Source organism: Mustela putorius, unplaced genomic scaffold (genome assembly GCF_011764305.1).
Source record: "Mustela putorius furo isolate JIRA1106 unplaced genomic scaffold, ASM1176430v1.1 tig00003846_pilon_pilon_pilon, whole genome shotgun sequence".
NCBI lineage: Eukaryota > Metazoa > Chordata > Mammalia > Carnivora > Mustelidae > Mustela > Mustela putorius.
Window position 1 is genome coordinate 367,201 of NW_025421999.1, and position 18,179 is coordinate 385,379.

An 18,179-nucleotide genomic window follows, 5' to 3' on the forward strand; every position below is an offset into this window, starting at 1 on the left:
AAAGAACCTAGATGTCCATCAACAGATGAATGGATAAAGAAGAAGTGGTGTGTATATATACATAATGGAATACCATGCAGCCATCAAAAGAAATGAAATCTTGCCATTTGCAATGACGTGGATGGAACTAGAGGGTATTATGCTTAGCGAAATAAGTCAATCGGAGAACAACTATCATTTGATCTGCCTTATATGAGGAAGGGGAGATATGCCATGGGAGTTTGGGGGTAGGAAAAGAATAAATGAAACAAGATGGGATCGGGAGGGAGAAAAAGCCTAAGAGACTCTTAATCTCACAAAACAAACTGACAGTTGCTGGGGGGCAGCGGGTGGGAGAGGGTGGTGGGGTTATGGACATTGGGGAGGGTATGTGCTATGGTGAGTGCTGTGAAGTGTGTAAACCTGGTGATTCACAGACATATACCTCTGGGCCTAATAATACATCATATGTTAATAAAGATTTTCAAAAATTAAAAAAAAAATTGGGATGGGGGTTCTTTTACAAAAATATGAGACTAAACACCCAAATACAACACTGTATTATGACTTTTGTGTTACAGCATAGCCTAACCCAGCAGACTCTGAGAATATGATTCTTCTATGGCAGAACCATAGAGGTGTGAGAAGAACCACTCGGACCCTGTCCTTCCATGAGCAGTGCTGTGCCTCCAGCTCCCTAGAGCTGTTTGCATCCATTCTGTTAAGTGATACTCCAAGTAATTCCTAGGCAGTTCTATCTACAACTTGGCAAATAGAAAAAAGCTAAATCAAATTCAGGAGTTCTGAAATATCTCCTCTAACAAAGAGAGGTATTTTTTTTTTAACAATGTACATTTAAAGTAGATTCCAATGCTGATTCCAACAAAAGTATTATGTTATCCATAGCAAACTGCACATTTACAAGGACAACCATCTTTTGCCTCCCAAATGAATTATACCAGCATCTTCTGAACTACTCTAAAATAGCTGATTTAGATGACAATCAGGTATTCTCCGTATAGGTTATGACATTTTTCTACTATCATTATATAACAAAGGCATAACTACTTTCTTAAACTAAGATGTGTTTCTTTCTCTCCACAAATTAGTCAAGATATCATATACTCATAGTTCATGTGTGGAGGGAGTGACTGAGGACAGAGTACTGATCAGACATAAAGACGGAAAAAATAGAATTGTTCATATATAAAAATACATAAAAAATGAAATATATGTTATATGCTACACATGGTCCTGTGTGTGTGGATATGTATACACGCACATACATAAATATGCAGCAAGAGACATTATTTCTTACAAGAGAGACACACACAGAAGGAAAAAGGTTAACAGTTAGTAACCCCATTAGTGGGTTAATGGTGCTGAACTATCAGACAACAATACTATGATTAGGGTGTGTCACTCCCACTCAGCATGCTGTGGGGATTCAATGAATACTTGTAGCATTACATTAAAAACCACTGTAAGGTTTTCATCCGTAATAATCCTTTCGTCAGTGTGACAACAGATTCTGTCCTGAGTTTGAAGCAGCCCAGGGCCTCAGGGATTCAGTGTGGTTGGAACAAATATAATTAAAAAAAAAAAAATCCTTAGAGACTCAGTTGGGTTCAGTGCAATTTGTTGATTCTATGAATCTGTTAGGTGCAATTACTTAGATGAACTAAATTTAATTGAGAAGAGAGCCAAATTAATTGCAATGTTGGTATACAACAGCTTTTATTTATTCCACACTTTATTAAGAAATAGAATATTAAAATATGGAGCCAAAGTGTATTTCTAATAAATGATTAGGCTACCTGCAATGTGTTTTGGTCATTCTTTATGTAGTCCATTTGTTTCACCCACTTTCATGCATGGCAACAAGGATATAATGTAAGGAAAGCCAAATCTGTAACTGCCAACATTGTGCATCTTCTACATGAGAACTGATGACATCTTGTTAAATGTTCAACATATTGAATATAGCTCTTACGGTTTTTGCAAATCTTGAGTTTCTACATTTAGAATGTAAGAACTTTTAATGAGATCTAAAGTATATTACTTATCTTTCTTCACATATTTATTTTTATCTCCTGCTTAAAAGAATATTTTTAGTAGATGTGGAAATTTCTTTTACTGATAAGGCACAAAGAATGTGAATTTAGCACATTTCCAGTGAACTGATGTCAGAAATGTAATTATTTTATTATAAGGTCAGAAAAAAATTACTAGTGAAAAGTGGCTAAGATAGGCTATAGGAAAAAATAACTAGAACTTTGATTCATCTAAAGTGTATTTTGGATTTAATAGTACAAAGGACATTCTCTGATACCAGTGTGCATACTCACTGATGATCTAATGGTCCAGAGACAATAACAAAATCCTAAAGGTCTATCAGGAACCTATATTGTATGTGCAGGTTATATGTACAAAATTATATATAAGCACTACATTCTACAATTTTCACTTGTATAAAATGGAAAGCCAAAAATAGGGGGAAGTGAGGTGGTTGAGTGGATGAGAGGAGAGTTGTGGACTGACAGAGTTTAGAAAGATTACAAGTGATAAAAAATGATCTACAAATGGTTTTCTATATAATTACAAAATCAGACCAATCAAAACATCTCCTTCCCTAGGCATTCTAGACAACCAAAATTTTATTGCAGGGATTATTGTCATTAATAGTTTACTTTCTTATGTTCACTAAAATAACTACTATTATGAATGGGATAAAAACATCTAATACTTATTAAGTGCCAACCATTCTAATAAGCGCTAAGAGATTTGTGTATATTCTCTCATTTAATTCTAGGAGACAGATGCTATTCTTTTTCCTGTTTTATAGACAAGGAAGCTGAGGATCAGAGACGTTAGGTGAGTTGCCAAAGTTACACTGTTTGCAGGGAAGAGTATGAAACTGAACTCTTAACTGCCACAAACTGAACGTCTTAAACTGCCACAGGTTTGTCTGGCTCCAAAGGAAAAAAGGTTGGACTCATTTCATTTGCAGGCTAACCCAGTGAAAGATCTGCCTCAGATAACATGTCATTGGGGGTCAGCTGACTCACACAGCAGGGTGCAATTTCTCACTGGATGGCTGCTACTGTGGGAGCTCCTCTTGCACCAGGATGACTTAACCCAGTACATAAACTTACAAATTCAAGAAGCGCTTACTGAATGAATGGCAGCAATAGGGCATAATGTTGCCTAAGTTGGACCTAAAGATGTTTCATTAAAATAACCAAGTTCCAAATTTATACTAAATAGCTTAGTTTGCTAAAAGCTCTAAGACTTGGGCAAACCTTTACTAAATAGTTTTATGTGGGAAAAAGTCCCACAAATTACCACTGAGAAAACAAACCTAGAGGACAAAAGGAACAAGTTCTGATTTTGAATAAACACAGATTCGCTGAAATGTTTGCTAAAGTAGAAAGCAAGACAATCTAAATAAACAGAATATCTGCCAGATACCTTCTTTTCCTCCATGGATAAGGCTTTATTAGGTCAATGATTCTTTTTTAAATCCCCCAAGTATACGTACTTCTTTAGTATTGCATTATCATTTATGAGCTGTTCATTAACATTTGTAGAATATACCACAATGATGGTACCTATATATTCTCAGTAATTTATATTATTGGGAGTACTTTAATATTACTGGGGTCAACCCTGTTATTTATGGGTATCTTAATCTATAATTTTGGTTACTGTAACTTAATGTCTGAGGTACATTAGGAAACACAGTTTTTACCTATTCAGATCAAAATAACATAAGGTGCAATGAATTCATTTACTTAAAAGATGTAATTACTTTAAAACTTGGAACACAGAAAAACAAAACTGCTAGCCACAACTAATAACAGAATTTAAATGTTTAGATTTATTGGCTAAATTTTACTAATTCACTCTCAGAAGAATAAGTTTTCATCAAATCTGCCTAAGGTAGCTCATTCTTTTTCATCGTACTAGAAGTACATAAGCCATTCTAATTTCCTTATAATCTTATATAAGGAGGAACAAAATAGTTCCCGATTAAATAATATTCGCATAAGAAACACACTTGGAGTTTCCAATTTCAAAACACCCTTTTAAAATGCATCTCCTTTTATCACTTTCTCTAAGTCCTTGCAATTCTTTTGCTGACTTCCATAAACATGAAAAGGAGATTTATTCACAAATATTACATATATTTGGTAAGCTTTCTTGCTTTACCTACAGGATTATTTAATTTATTTTTAGTGGTCCCTAAGTTAATTAGCATCTATACTAATATAATCAAAGGTTGTACACCACAGACTATACCAAGAACTTTGCATGATTTCTATACTATTACACATTTTAGAGTACATTTATTGATTTAGCATATTTTTTCCTGCATTTAAATTAGCTTTCTAAATTTTACATTTAAATAAATGATGTATTACTGTGCATGCTCTAATTATAATTATTTGGGAAATGTGCAATAAATGTTGGTCGTATGAATAAAATAACCCAGTATGTCAAAAAAATCAATACATAATTATATATTGGTAAAACTGTGCTGATCTTAAAAAAGTAAAAAAATTCAATCCATTTTAATTCCCACTGCCTTTTTTTTCCCATCTCTTTCATGGAAATTTTCCTTCTTGTTATCACCTTCTTAAACTGCCACAGGCTTAAACTCCTCCTTTGCAGACAGAAACAGATATGAAGTAACTCTTCTTTTTTCATCTTTCACCGTTCTTTTCTGGTTTCATCCACCTTGCATTCACCTTTCCTTTCTTGTGCTCCTGGCTCACTACACCTCAGTAATCCCTAAACAAATTCTTATAATCACCTTGGCTCTCCTACCCCATCACACCACACCTTCCCTGCCTGACTTGGAAAGCTCTTTACAGTCTTTCCAACAGCCTTTCTAACTTTCCAACACTTTTTCAATTCAAACCCTTCTCTGCCAATGACAACAATGAAGGCAGTTGTGGATCTGGAACTTGAATGTAGGACATACCCTCTTACTCATTTTGATGGACCTTCCAGGGAGCCATTGGAAAATACCATATATGCAGCCTGCTGCCTTATTTGCTGACATGCACTATTGCTGATGTTATTGCCATTTACTTGAATAGTTTTGCCTCTGCACAGCCAGGTATGAACTCATCCTTTGGCATCTACTTCAACTGGTATATTGAGGTTATACTCAGCCTTTTCTGCAAAACTTTGTCATTTTACTAGACTTCATTGAATTCCCCTTTTAGATATTTCTAGATAATCTCTATTATATACTAGTGCATTACTTTTTGGTTCAGCTTTATTTTATGTGAAGAGTAGCAGAATATGTCACTCCAAATATGCCACTTTGGCATAAGGATTATTTTGAGCTGAAGGCAACTGAGAAAAAGCAGATACAAGAAAAGCTCTCTGTCTTCCCCCTACTTGCCTAAAAGCAGAACATAAATTTATAAAGTGTTGGGGCACCTGGGTGGCTCAGTCATTAAGCATCTGCCTTTGGCTCAGGTCATGATCCCTGGGTCCTAGGATCCAGCCCCACATCAGGCTCCCCACTCAGCAGGAAGCCTATTTCTCCCTCCCACTCTCCCTCGTGTTCCCTCTCCTGCTGTGTTATCTTTGCCAAATAAAATCCTAAAAAAAAATTATAAAGTGTCCATCTTCCCTCTTTACCAGGAAGAACATAAGTTAATCACCAGAGACAACTCTAAATAGACCCTTATCAGTCCAGAAATAGTACCAGAAGAACCTGTATAACAAACTTCATTAACTAGCCCTTATCCTTCATTAGTTCCCCATATGTTTACCTGCTTAAAATTTGCTGCCTTAAAAACTCAAAGTCCTTTTCCTTTGTCTTACCTAAACATTTCTAAAAATTTACTATTCTTTTGTTAAGATACTATATAAGCCCAAGTTTCAACCATTTATTTGAGTTCCGTATCACTTGAGTACTTCCACATGTATGCCACATTAATAAAGTATCCCACTTTAATAAATCTATTTTTCTTTTGTTAATCTATTTTTAGTCAATCTAACTTACAGGACCACAGGCAAATAACCTCAGATGGGGAGTGGGAAAACAGATATTCCTCCTTTACACATTTCTCTGACAAAATTTTTTTTTTAAAGATTTTATTTATTTATCAGAGAGAGAGGGGGAGAGAGCGAGCACAGGCAGACAGAATGGCAGGCAGAGGCAGAGGGAGAAGCAGACTCCCTGCTGAGCAAGGAGCCCGATGTGGGACTCGATCCCAGGAAACTGGGATCATGACCTGAGCCGAAGGCAGCTGCTTAACCAACTGAGCCACCCAGGCATCCCTCTCTGCCAAAATTCTTAAGGATAGGGACTATATCCTGAATTTTTTTTCAGATTCTGCAATGAACTCAAAATGACTCTTAGCAGCAGCAACAAGTATATTCTAGGTCTTATGTTATGTACTGTACTTACTTATCTCATTTAGTTTTAAGTATAGGAGGTAAATGTCATTATCCTACACTTACAGATGAAGTAACTGAGGCATGAAGAGATGAAGAAGAACAAGGTCATCAATCTAGAAGGTGGCAGAGCTAGATCTGATCTTCTACCTCTTTTAAATGCACAGATTTAAGTAACTTTTTAGGTTTTCATTTTAAAGTTTGCAAAATGACTATAATGTATAATCATGCTTTTTTTTCTCCTTTACAATTAAAAAAAAATACTAATTCTTATGGCTTTTGCCTTCTGATCTCCAATTCTCTCAAAATGGAGGCTTAAAACATGGGATTTTTTATGGATTTAACATGAAAGATATAATTCTCTCACTGCTTGGTTTCCATGATATGTTCACTTAATTTAGAGTCCAGCTTATCATATCTAGATAACATAAATAATCTGTTGTGTTTGCCTTATCCTCTTACTCTTCTGAATAAATTCTAATATTTATTTTTGACAATTATATTGTGCATGTCAGATAAATATATCTTACTATTTTTACTTATTAGCTATATGGGATCATTGGGATATTTTCTAAAAGGGAGAGGTTTGCAATTTTGCTAAGTTGTTATGAAATAGAAACTTTACAGAAAGAGTGTAAGTTGTCGGTAATTTTAAAGTAACTTTAAAAAAAAAAGATTTTATTTATTTATTTGACAGAGAGAGACACAACGAGAGAGGGAACACAAGCATGGGGAGTGGGAGAGGGAGAAGCAGGCTTCCTGCTGAGCAGGGAGCCTGATGTGGGGCAGATCATGACCTGAGTCAAAGGCAGACACTTAACTGAGCCACTGAGGTGCTCTTCAAGTTACTTTCTTTACCCAAGGGACTCTTCACTTAGCTACTGTTGTTATAGGTTGGGTTCTCTGGTTCTAATGGTATGTATCTCTAATCACATGTGCATGAATACCTCTACACTCTATAGAATACATATCTTATAATGGCTATCAAGTGTTTGACATCATCTCTCAGTGGAAAGGAAGAATACAATTCTTTTACTGGAAAGTGGATAATGCTGTTCTAATTAGACACATTTGAAGTTCTCTAAATCACTTTCTGATTGCATCTCATTCTCATGTCACCCATGGATTCATATTTTATGTAGTCTGAAAACGCTTCCCCCAAGGCCCTCAAAATGTCCGCAATTGATTTCCACCTAGTCAACAAGAGCATTTTTTATAAGATACTAAGAAATTCACTGGGTTCCATCTTAATCCCCAACTACCCAACTCTGTTCTTATTTTTTCTTCTCATCTTCTTAAGGCAACATGATTCCAATGGAGAATCTCTTTCTGAAACATATTTATAAGTACTAACACACATATACTTTTAAGTGTAAAATCATATTATAATATTACTACTACTAATACTAACAACAAAGTATTTGCAACATATGGGCCACAAATCAAGAACCAAATGGTAAATTTACTTGTTGATCTCTAAGTAGAGATATGGGAACAATAAATAAAAGCTAAATTGTATTTTAAAGTGCGTCTTTCATATTTAGATCACTCGGGTAAGCATTTGCATAAAAACTTATTCGTATCTTCATGCTATCGCTTAAATAATATTTGGAGAGGTAATTGATCAAGTCTTGGGAAATGAAAATATATACTAGAGACATAAGCAAAATAGGTCCTTTCTTTCCTTCTTTTTTTTTTCCTTTTCATTACAAGTATATTTTTAGGGAAATAGTAAAAGGCTGATAAAATACTTGGGGAGAGGGAAGGGTGCAATGCAGTATGGGGGCAAGATTACGTTCTTAGACTCTGTCTTGACTGCTTGCTCTTTTCATTATTCACCCCAGAGATTTTCCAAGTGTGGTTCAGGGACCTGTGTGGGCCTCGGAAAGCACTTCAGATATGCCAGGTAAAAACTATGTTCATAAGAACAGTGATACTTTTCTACCTATTTGTCTCTCATTCTTTCATGAGTTTATAGTGTTTTCAGAAGCCACATGACAAATGATACTGCATGAGATTGAACATAAAAGCAGTATGAGAATCAAGCTGTCTTTTATTAAGCCAGACTTTGAAGAAATCTACAACACTAAATTTTCTCTTCTTACTAATATTTTTTGGGGGGTAGGGGGTTAGAATGTAAAGCCACTTTTTTTTAAATTTATTTTTTACATTTCTTTTTGGTGTTCCAGAATTCTTTGTTTATGCACCACACCCAGTATAACGCTACTTTTCATAAAATGATGTTATTTAGCATGTAATAGATTTACTTTGTTATTTTAATATAACAAGTAAATAAAAAGTTTTCACCCCCACAAATGATTTGTCTGCTTTTAATTTTGTCTGTTTTAATTCTAGTATGCTAAGCATCAATATATATTACCCAAATTTTTTTTTTATAAAAAGGTATTTTGGGTCCACAATAATTTTTAAAAGTGTTACAGTGGGTTCTGAAACTAAATACTTTTAGAACCTCTGATTTATACTTTACCCTGGTGATTTCATTCAAACTCCTATGTTATGAGTTGAATTGTCTAATTAATTAGGGCAAGTTCATATTGGACTAGGTTGGACCCCTAATCCAATATGACTGCTGTCCTAATAAAAAGAATACCATGTGAAGAGACAGACACACATACAAGGATAATGGCACATGAAGACTGAAGTTATACTGCTGCAAAACAAGGAACTACCAGAAGCTAAGAGAGAGGCTGGAACAAATTCTTCCTTAGCATCTTCTGAAAGAGCATGGCCCTTCCTATACCTTGATTTCATACTTTTCTCTAGAACTCTGAAACAAATTTCTATTGTTCTAAGCTACCTAGTTTATGGTACTTGTTACAGAATCCCTAGCAAACAAATATACCCTAACTTTAATCATCAAAAGCCAATGATTCTCAAGTCTGTCTGTCTAGTCCAAACCTCTTTCCTGAGCTTCATATGCATATGATATACAGTGGCTACTTAGACATTTCCTATCTTTCCAAAAGATATCTTTTCTATCTGAAAATGAAACATATTCAAAATGACACTAGTCATTGTAACCTTCCTGATGAAATCTTCTCCATTCCTGAATTTTTTCTTTATGAAGGTTCTCACCCTCTTTAATGCCTCCATTCCTCAATTTCCACAGTCAGTCAGTTCTACCATTTAATACCCCTTCGGTAATGGTTAATTTTATGTGTTAACTTGGCTGGGCCACAGTGCTAAATATTTATTCAAACATTATTCTGGATGTTTCTGTGAGATATTTTTGGATGAGATTTACATTTAAATCAGTGGATTTTGAGTAAAGCGAATGGCTGTGTGTAATGTGTGTGGACCTCATCCAATCAGTTGAAGACATAAATAGATCAAAAGACTGACCTTCCCTGAGTGAGAAGGAATTCTAAAAGCCAGCTGCCTTCAGACTTGAACTACAATACCAGCTCTTCCCTGGGCCCATCCTTATACCCTACTCTGCAGGTTTTGGATTTGCTTCCATAATCACATGAGCCAATTCCTTTAAATAAATCTCTCTGTGTATTATCCACATCCTATAGAACTCCGTCTACACCTTATTGGTAACTTCTCTAACCTCACCACTGCATAAATTCAAACCACCATCATCTCTTGTCAGGACTATGATAATAATTTTATAATTCTATTATCACTGGCCCTTCTCTTTTCTATCCATTCTCTATGCGTCTGTCAAAATAATCTTTCTATGAAATCTATGTGAGCACATCACTTTCCCATTTATAAACACACAATGGGCTTCCCATAGCTTTAAGGGAAAAGCCCTTAGCATAGTTTCCCATACTATTATCTCACTACTCCCTCCATGCGCAAAAGGGAGTGACTTTTAGTACTATTCCATGACTCCATCCCCTTTTAAGTAGGAACTTCCTACAAATACTCATTGCCACATGTACTCCAGTGTTTTTCATAATTATCTTCAGTCCAGACCAATTCTTTTGATCCTAATTATGAAGTCTGTTTGCTAAATTATGTTGACGCTACACTTTTTAACTTTGGTTGTTAACTTATTTTATTCTTTTAAAATGATGTTATATTTATTTCCTGCATAGAAAAGATAAACTATAGTGGATCCCCCAAAATTTTTATATATTTTAAAGGCATTAAGAATAAACTTAATGTATACCTATCATTTCAGAAGGTTAGCCATTAAGAAACATTACTGAAGAATAATTGATAATGGTTAATAATTATAATTAAAAGCTATAATCAAAATTATTAATAATTGAATCTGGACACTGACTGCTTAGATTCTACCTCTTACTGTCTTTATGAACTTGATTAAGTTACTTAACTTCTCCATGTCTCAGTTTCCTCATCTTAAAATGAGATTGTAGCCCTTTAATAAAAGGGTTTTATGAGGATTAAATGTGTACATATATGTAAAATTCCTACAACAGTTCCTGGTACACAGTAAGTGCTACATGTTGGTAACTGCTGTTAGTTATTGTTATTTGACAATGGCATTTATAACTACAAAGATTCTATAGCCAGACTACTTCATTTCTAATCTCGATGTTGCACTTTGTATTTGCATGGCCTTGGGCAAGCTTTCTAATTTCTATGAACCTCAGTTTCCTCAACTGTATGAGGTAATAACAGTATCTACTTCTTTTTTTTTTAAAGATTTTATTTATTTATTTGACAGAGAGAGATCACAAGTAGGTAGAGAGGCAGGCAGAGAGAAAGGGAAGCAGGCTCCCTGCTGAGCAGAGAGCCTGATATGGGACTCAATCCCAGGACCCTGAGATCATGACTTGAGCCGAAGGCAGCGGCTTAACCTACTGAGCTACCCAGGTGCCCCAGTATCTACTTCTTATGTTAGGAGGATTAATGGACTTAAAGCATGTTAAAGTCTTTGAACAGTGCTTGGCACATGGTCAACATTACACAGTGCTTGCAATTTTTACTGTCATTATATTAAGAAATAGGTGACCCATATCAATCATGTTCCCTTGTATCTTGTTCAGATTTTATTTCATTTTTTTAAAAGATTTATTTTTATTTATTTTCTATAGAGAGAAGAGAGGGAACACAAGCAGGGGGAGTAGTAGGCAGAGGGAGAGGGAGAAGCAGGCTTCCTGCTGAACAGGGAGCTCAATGAGGGGCTAGATCCCAGAACCCTGGGATAATGACCTGAGCCGAAGGCAGATGTTTAACTTGCTGAGCCACTCAGGCGCCCCAGATTTTGTTTCATTTTTAAATTCTCTAATTTTTAGTGGCAAAGGCTATGCTTTTTCTTAATTTTTCTTCAACTTTCATAGTGCAGCTACCTGGTGCCCATCACTTTACTAACCCTCTCTTCTTTAAAAATAAAATAAAATAAAACCAAAACCCCCACCTTTAATATACAATCATTCCTGCTAACCAGGAAAACAACTTACTTTACACTATGTGGACATATAGCATCTTTGTTCTTAGGATCACAGTTGAATAAGATGTCTCTCTCTCTTTTTTTTTCGTCTTGTAATAGTGCTGTCAATATGTATTACAACTTGAATTGTTCAAGGGCCCAAGGAAAACTGTTATTACTGCATTGTCAACAAATGAAATTAGCTAAAAGGCTCATCTCCCTATACCAGTTTTTCTCTTTTCATCTCACCCTCTTCTTTCCTCACCACTGTATCATCCAGAACATAATAGGATATAATTTGATAAAAGAAATGAAGGGAAAGAGACTGTTTCAAAAATAAATTATGTTACATTGGTTCTCAAAAATCCTGAGTGCTTGGTGTAGGGTAATAAGAAATACAGATAATATTATGAGAGAAATATGACATAAATAACTAATATTATGCATTTTCTACCAAGAACATAACTATTTACATTATAATCCAAAATCACTCAAGTTAAATTATTTTGTACTTTATATATCTTTCAGAAATTGAAAGTACTTCATACCTTTGTTTATATCAATGAGTTGTTTCTTTTTCTTCTGGCGTTCTAACTTTTCTTGTTCAGCTTTCTCTTTTGCAAGCTTTGCCCTCCTTGTCTTCTCTTCCATTTCTTTTCTCTTGTTGTTTTCTTTCACTGCTTCCTGTATATATAAGCAAATTTAAACACAAATCCTTCCATTACTTACATGTTATAGAAGCTGCATGATTTTAAAATTGTATATACATATGCATGCATGTGGGTGCTCAGAGATGGTAAAATATCATAGCAGCTTCAAGGTCCATGTACATACTTTTGAGAAAAACAAATAATTCTAAGACAGACCTTCTTGAAAAATAATTGGAAATAACTCAGGCTTTTTTTATGTTTTTATTTAAATTCCAGTTAACATACAGTGTAATATTAATTTCAGCCATGCAATATAATAATTCAACACTTGCTTACAACACCCCATGCTCACCTCAGCAAGTGCACACCTTAATCTCCATCAGCGCTTTAACCTCTCCCCTCCTCACCTTTCCTCCTGCAATCCTCAGATTGTTCTCTATAGTTAAGAGTATTTCCTGGTTTGCCTTACTCTCTTTTACCCCCCTTTCTTCATTTGTTTCACTCCTTGAATTCCACCTATGAGTGAAATCATATGGTATTTGTCTTTCTCTAGCTTATTTTGCTTAACATAATATTCTCTAGTTCCATCCATTTCATTGCAAATGGCAGTATTTCATTTTTTTGATGGCTAATATTCTATTGTGTGTGTGTATATATATATATACATACATATATGTATATATATAACACCTCTTCTTTATACATTCATCTATCAATGGACACTTGGATTGTTTCCATAATTTGGCTATTGTAGATAATGCTGCCATGAACATAGGGGTGCATGTGTACCTTTTAATTAGTATCTTTTTATTCGTTGGGTAAATACCTAGTAGAACAATTGTTGTACCATAGGATCATTAGTTCTATTTTCAACTTTCTGAGGAACTTCCATGTTTGCATTTCCACCATCAGTGCAAGAGGGTTTCACTTTCTCCACATCCTCAATAATACCTGTTGTTTCCTGCACTGTTGATTTTAGCCATTCTGACAGGTGTGAGGTGATATCTCATTATAGTTTTGATTTGTATTTCCCTGATGATGAGTGATGTTGGGCATCTTTTCATGTGTATGTTGGCCATCTGGGTATCTTTTGAAAAAAATGTCTATTCATGTCTTCTGCCTTTTTTTTAATTGGCTTATTCAGTTTTGGAGTATTTAGTTTTATAAGTTTTTATATATTGGATATTAACCCTTTATCAGTTAAATCATTTGCAAATATCTTCTCCCATTCCATAGGTTGCCTTTTAGTTTTGTTGGTTGTTTCCTTAACTGTGTAGAAGCTTTTTAATTTGATGAAGTCCAAATAGTTCATTTTTGCTTTTGCTTCCCTTGCTTCAGGAGACATATCTAGAAAGAAGTTGCTACAGCTGATGTCAGAGAAGTTACTGCCTGTGTTCTCCTCTAGGGTTTTGATGGTTTCCTATCTCACATTTAGGTCTTTCATCCATTTTGAATTTGTTTTTGTGTATGGTGTAAGAAAGTGGTCCAGTTTCTTTTGCATGCAGCTGGCCAGTTTTCCCAACACCATTTGTTGGAAGAGACGGTCTTTTTCCCACTGGATATTCTTTCCTGCTTTGTCACAGATTAATTGACCAAATAATTGTGGGTTCATTTCTGGGTTTTCTATTCTTTTTTTTTTTTTAAAGATTTTATTTATTTATTTGACAGACAGAGATCACAAGCAGGCAGAGAGGCAGGCAGAGAGAGAGAGGAGGAAGCAGGCTCCCTGCTGAGCAGAGAGCCCTATGCAGGACTCAATCCCAGGACCCTGAGATCATGACCCTAGCCGAAGGCAGCGGCTCAACCCACTGAGCCACCCAGGTGCCCCTGGGTTTTTTATTCTGTTCCATTGATCTGTGTGTCCATTTTTGTGCCATTATGTACCATAATATTTTGAAGACTACTCCTTTGTAATACAACTTGGAAGTCCAGAATTGTAATGACTCTAGGCTTGCTTTTCTTCTACAAGGTTGCTTTGGCTATTCAGAGTCTGAACAAATTTTAGGATTCTCTGTTCTAGCTCTGTAAAAACTGCTGGTGGCATTTTGACAGGGATTACATTAAATTTGTAGATTGCAGCTGAGAGACAAGATGGCGGAGAAGTAAGAGGCGCTTTTTCAACCTGTCCCCTGAAGTGAGCTGATTACCTACCAAAGAACTCTGATCACCAATGAAATCAGGCTGAGATTAGAATCATACACTTCTGGATCTCTACGGGGGCAGACGCCAGTGGACAGGTAAAGCGGAGGGGGAACATTGGACTGATATCGGAAGATAAACAAAAGGGGGAGGGAGCCACCAGAAGCAACCCATTAGAAATTTATACCCCAATACGAGAGTGCCCTGTGATTGGGGACCAGCATTAACTTGGGAGTCTGGTTGAAAGCACTCAAAAAGAGCAAAAGATCTTAAGGGGAAGTTGGTGGAATCGGGCGATTAGGGACAGGGACTTAAGCCCAGGGACCCAGAACAGCCAGGGGAAGAGAGAGCACTGCAAAGAAGCCAGGTCTTGGTCCCTGAGCCACCGGCAAGCCTGATAACATCTGGGGGGAGGCGCCCGTGAGGGAGTCTGGGGTGGACGCAATCTGGCAGAACCATAGCCTTTTGCACTCTGCACACCCACTCCGTGACTGGGGTCTGAGTTGCGCCCCACACCCTCCCCTGAGAGAGGTCAATACAGGTGCTAGCAGGCGCTCTCTAGGACCCGGAGAGTCTGAACACTCCCAGCCCAGGCCAGTGTGACAATCTCAGTGTAATATCACTGGTTGGGACCTCTTTGGTGGTCTGGACCTGCCCAGACAGCCACAGCTAGTATTTCTCATGGTTTTGGGTACAAGCAAGAGCTCCTGTGACCCCAGAGACCATGACTGGGGATGTGCTCTGCCAGTGGCAGAGGGGGAGATTATGTGCTCTGGAGCACCCAGAGGGGAATAGACTGAGGCTTCTGAGATGGAGGTCTGGGTGCAGTTTGCTTTCCTGTAAACCTCCAAAGAACCACCAAAAGCTGCCAAGGGGAGAAAAAACAAATTAACAAACAAAAAAACCTCCAGAGAACAAAAGCTGGAAAAACATGTTTCCTCAGAGCCCTTGATGGGGGTAGGAGGACTCAACTCTAGCAAGACTCCCTGAAAAACCAAGCAGCAGGCCCCTATCCCAGAAGGTCAGCCAAAAACAAAAACAAAACAAAAACAAAAACAAACAAGAAGACAACCAATACTACCTCATAGATACAACTTTTATTTTTAATTCATTCCCACTATTCTGCTTCTTTTCATTTTTTTATTTAACTTTTTAACCTACTTACCATCACAATGAGATGTTCAGTACATCAACTTCCATAATAAACTTTTAACTTGAACTTTTTTGATACATATACCTGTGTTTTTCTTTTTTCTATTTTTTAACTGTTTAATTTTAATTTTATTTTTTAAATATTCATATAGAGATAAGCTTCAAGGTAATTCCCTTTCCCCAATCAATGTTACCCCTATATATAAACCAGTTTTAATCCCCCTTTATCTCAGGAAAGCTGAGTCCTTTAACAAAGATATCAAGATACATCCAGGAAGAATCAAACTAACCTTCCTTGCCCACAGTGAGAAATTATAACCACACTCGCATCTTCTTCTGTCAGTGTTTCTGTGTATTTGTTTTTGTTCTGATAGTATATAAATCTTATACTTGGGGTTGATTTTGATGTGGTTATTTATTTATTTATTTTCTCTTGTCATCTGCTTTTGTTGGTCTTTTTGTTTGTCTCTTTTTGTTTGTATACTTTATAAATCTTAGCTTTGGGGCCTATCCGGGCTGGGCCTTCTCTTTTATTTTATCTTTCTTTTTTTTTTCCCTGTCTCTCTCTCTCTTTTTTCTTTCTTTCTGGGGGGGGGGGACTCTTGATTTCGCAGAAGCGTTCCAGAGGGCACCTTGCCGGCACCACGGTTGATACATTCAGCTACTACACGTCCATTCAGCTATCTCTCACCAAAATGACTAGGAGGAGAAATGCCCAACAGAAGAAAAATTCAGAGATTGGCCCCTCTCCATCAGAGCTTTTGGATATGGATATAAACAATACGTCAGGAAGGGAATTCAGGATAATAATTATCCAGGCAGTAGCTAGGTTGGAGAAAGGCTTTGATGACAAAATGGCATTGATTAGGGCAGAATTGAATGCCACCAGGGATGATGTTAACAATGCTCTCAATGAGTTCCAATCTAGTCTAAATTCTCTAAAAGCTAGGGAAACTGAGGCATAAGATAGAATTAGTGATCTGGAGGACAAACTGATAGAGAAAAAGGATCAGGAGAAAGCCTGGAACAAACAGCTTGGAAGCCATGAAAACAGAATTAGGGGAATTAGGGAAATAAATGATGCCATGAAACGTCCCAATGTCAGAATTATTGGAAACCCTGAGAGGGAGGAGAAAGAAAGAAGACTGGAAGATATAGTCGAAAAAATTCTCCATGAAAATTTTCCCCATCTGGCAAATAGAACCACCGTTCATGTACTAGAGGCAGAAAGGACTCCCGCCAAGATCATAGAATCTAGAAAGACTTTGAGACACCTGATTGTGAAAATGATGAATCATAATTTTAGACAGGAGCTATTGGAAGCAGCTAGAGGCAAGAGATTCCTTATGTACAGAGAAAAGCTCATCAGAATAACGTCAGACCTGTCCACAGAAACGTGGCAAGCCAGAAAGGGCTGGCAAGATGGATTCAGGGCACTAAATGAGAATAACATGCAGCCAAGAATACTTTATCCAGCAAGACTGTCATTCAAAATGGATGGAGAGATAAAGAGCTTCCAAAATTGGCAAGGTTTAAAAGAGTATGTGACTACCAAGCCGGCACTGCAATAAATATTAAGGGGGGGGTTGGTTTCCATAAAAGAGGGAAAAAACCCAAGAATATCATTGAACAGAAATATATGGAGACAAGCTACAGAAACAAAGACTTCACAGGTAACACTATGCCAACAAAAACGTATCTCTCAGTAATCACTCTCAACGTGAATGGCCTAAATGCACCCATAAAATGGCACAGTGTTGCAGAATGGATCAAACGACAGGACCCACACATATGTTGTCTACAAGAGACCCATTTGGAACCTAAGGATACATTCAGATTGAAAGTGAAGGGATAGAGAAGCATCTACCATGTCAATGGGCCGCAAAAGAGGGCTGGGGTAGTGATTCTCATATCAGAGAAATTAGATTATTTTTTAAGATTTTATTTATTTATTTTACAGAGAGATATCACAAGCAGACAGAGAGGCAGGCAGAGAGAGAGAAGGAAGCAGGCTCCCTGCTGAGCAGAGAGCCCTATGCAGGACTCAATCCCATGACCCTGAGATCATGACCTGAGCCGAAGGCAGCGGCTTACCCCACTGAGCCACCCAGGCACCCGATAAATTAGATTTTAAACTATGGACTGTATTCAGAGATACAAAAGGACACTACATCATTCTTAAAGAGTTTCTCCACCAAGAAGATCTAACAATTGTAAATATTTATGCCCCCAATACAGAAGTAGCCAACTACATAAGAAAACTGTTAATATAAAGAGTCATATTGATATGAATACATTAATAGTAGGAGATTGTAACATGGCATTCTCAGTAATAGATCATCCAAGCAGAAAATCAATAAAGAAACAAGAGCATTGAATGACACACTGGACCAGATGGACCTCATAGATATATACAGAACATCCTACCCTAAAACAGCATAATACTCATTCTTCTTGAGTGTACATGGAAA

The 18,179-nt window shown here is 36.7% G+C and overlaps 1 protein-coding gene across 6 annotated transcripts in view; it reads right to left on the minus strand.

Annotated features, from left to right (window-relative positions):
• Positions 1-18,179, minus strand: part of DIAPH2 (diaphanous related formin 2) — a 980,096-nt gene that overhangs the window by 187,238 nt on the left and 774,679 nt on the right. For all 6 annotated transcript variants that reach the window (XM_013047536.2, XM_004775974.3, XM_013047535.2 and 3 more), the window contains one exon: positions 12,316-12,451. In XM_013047536.2, coding sequence (XP_012902990.1) covers positions 12,316-12,451 — 136 coding nt within the window. The remainder of the gene's footprint in view (positions 1-12,315; positions 12,452-18,179) is intronic.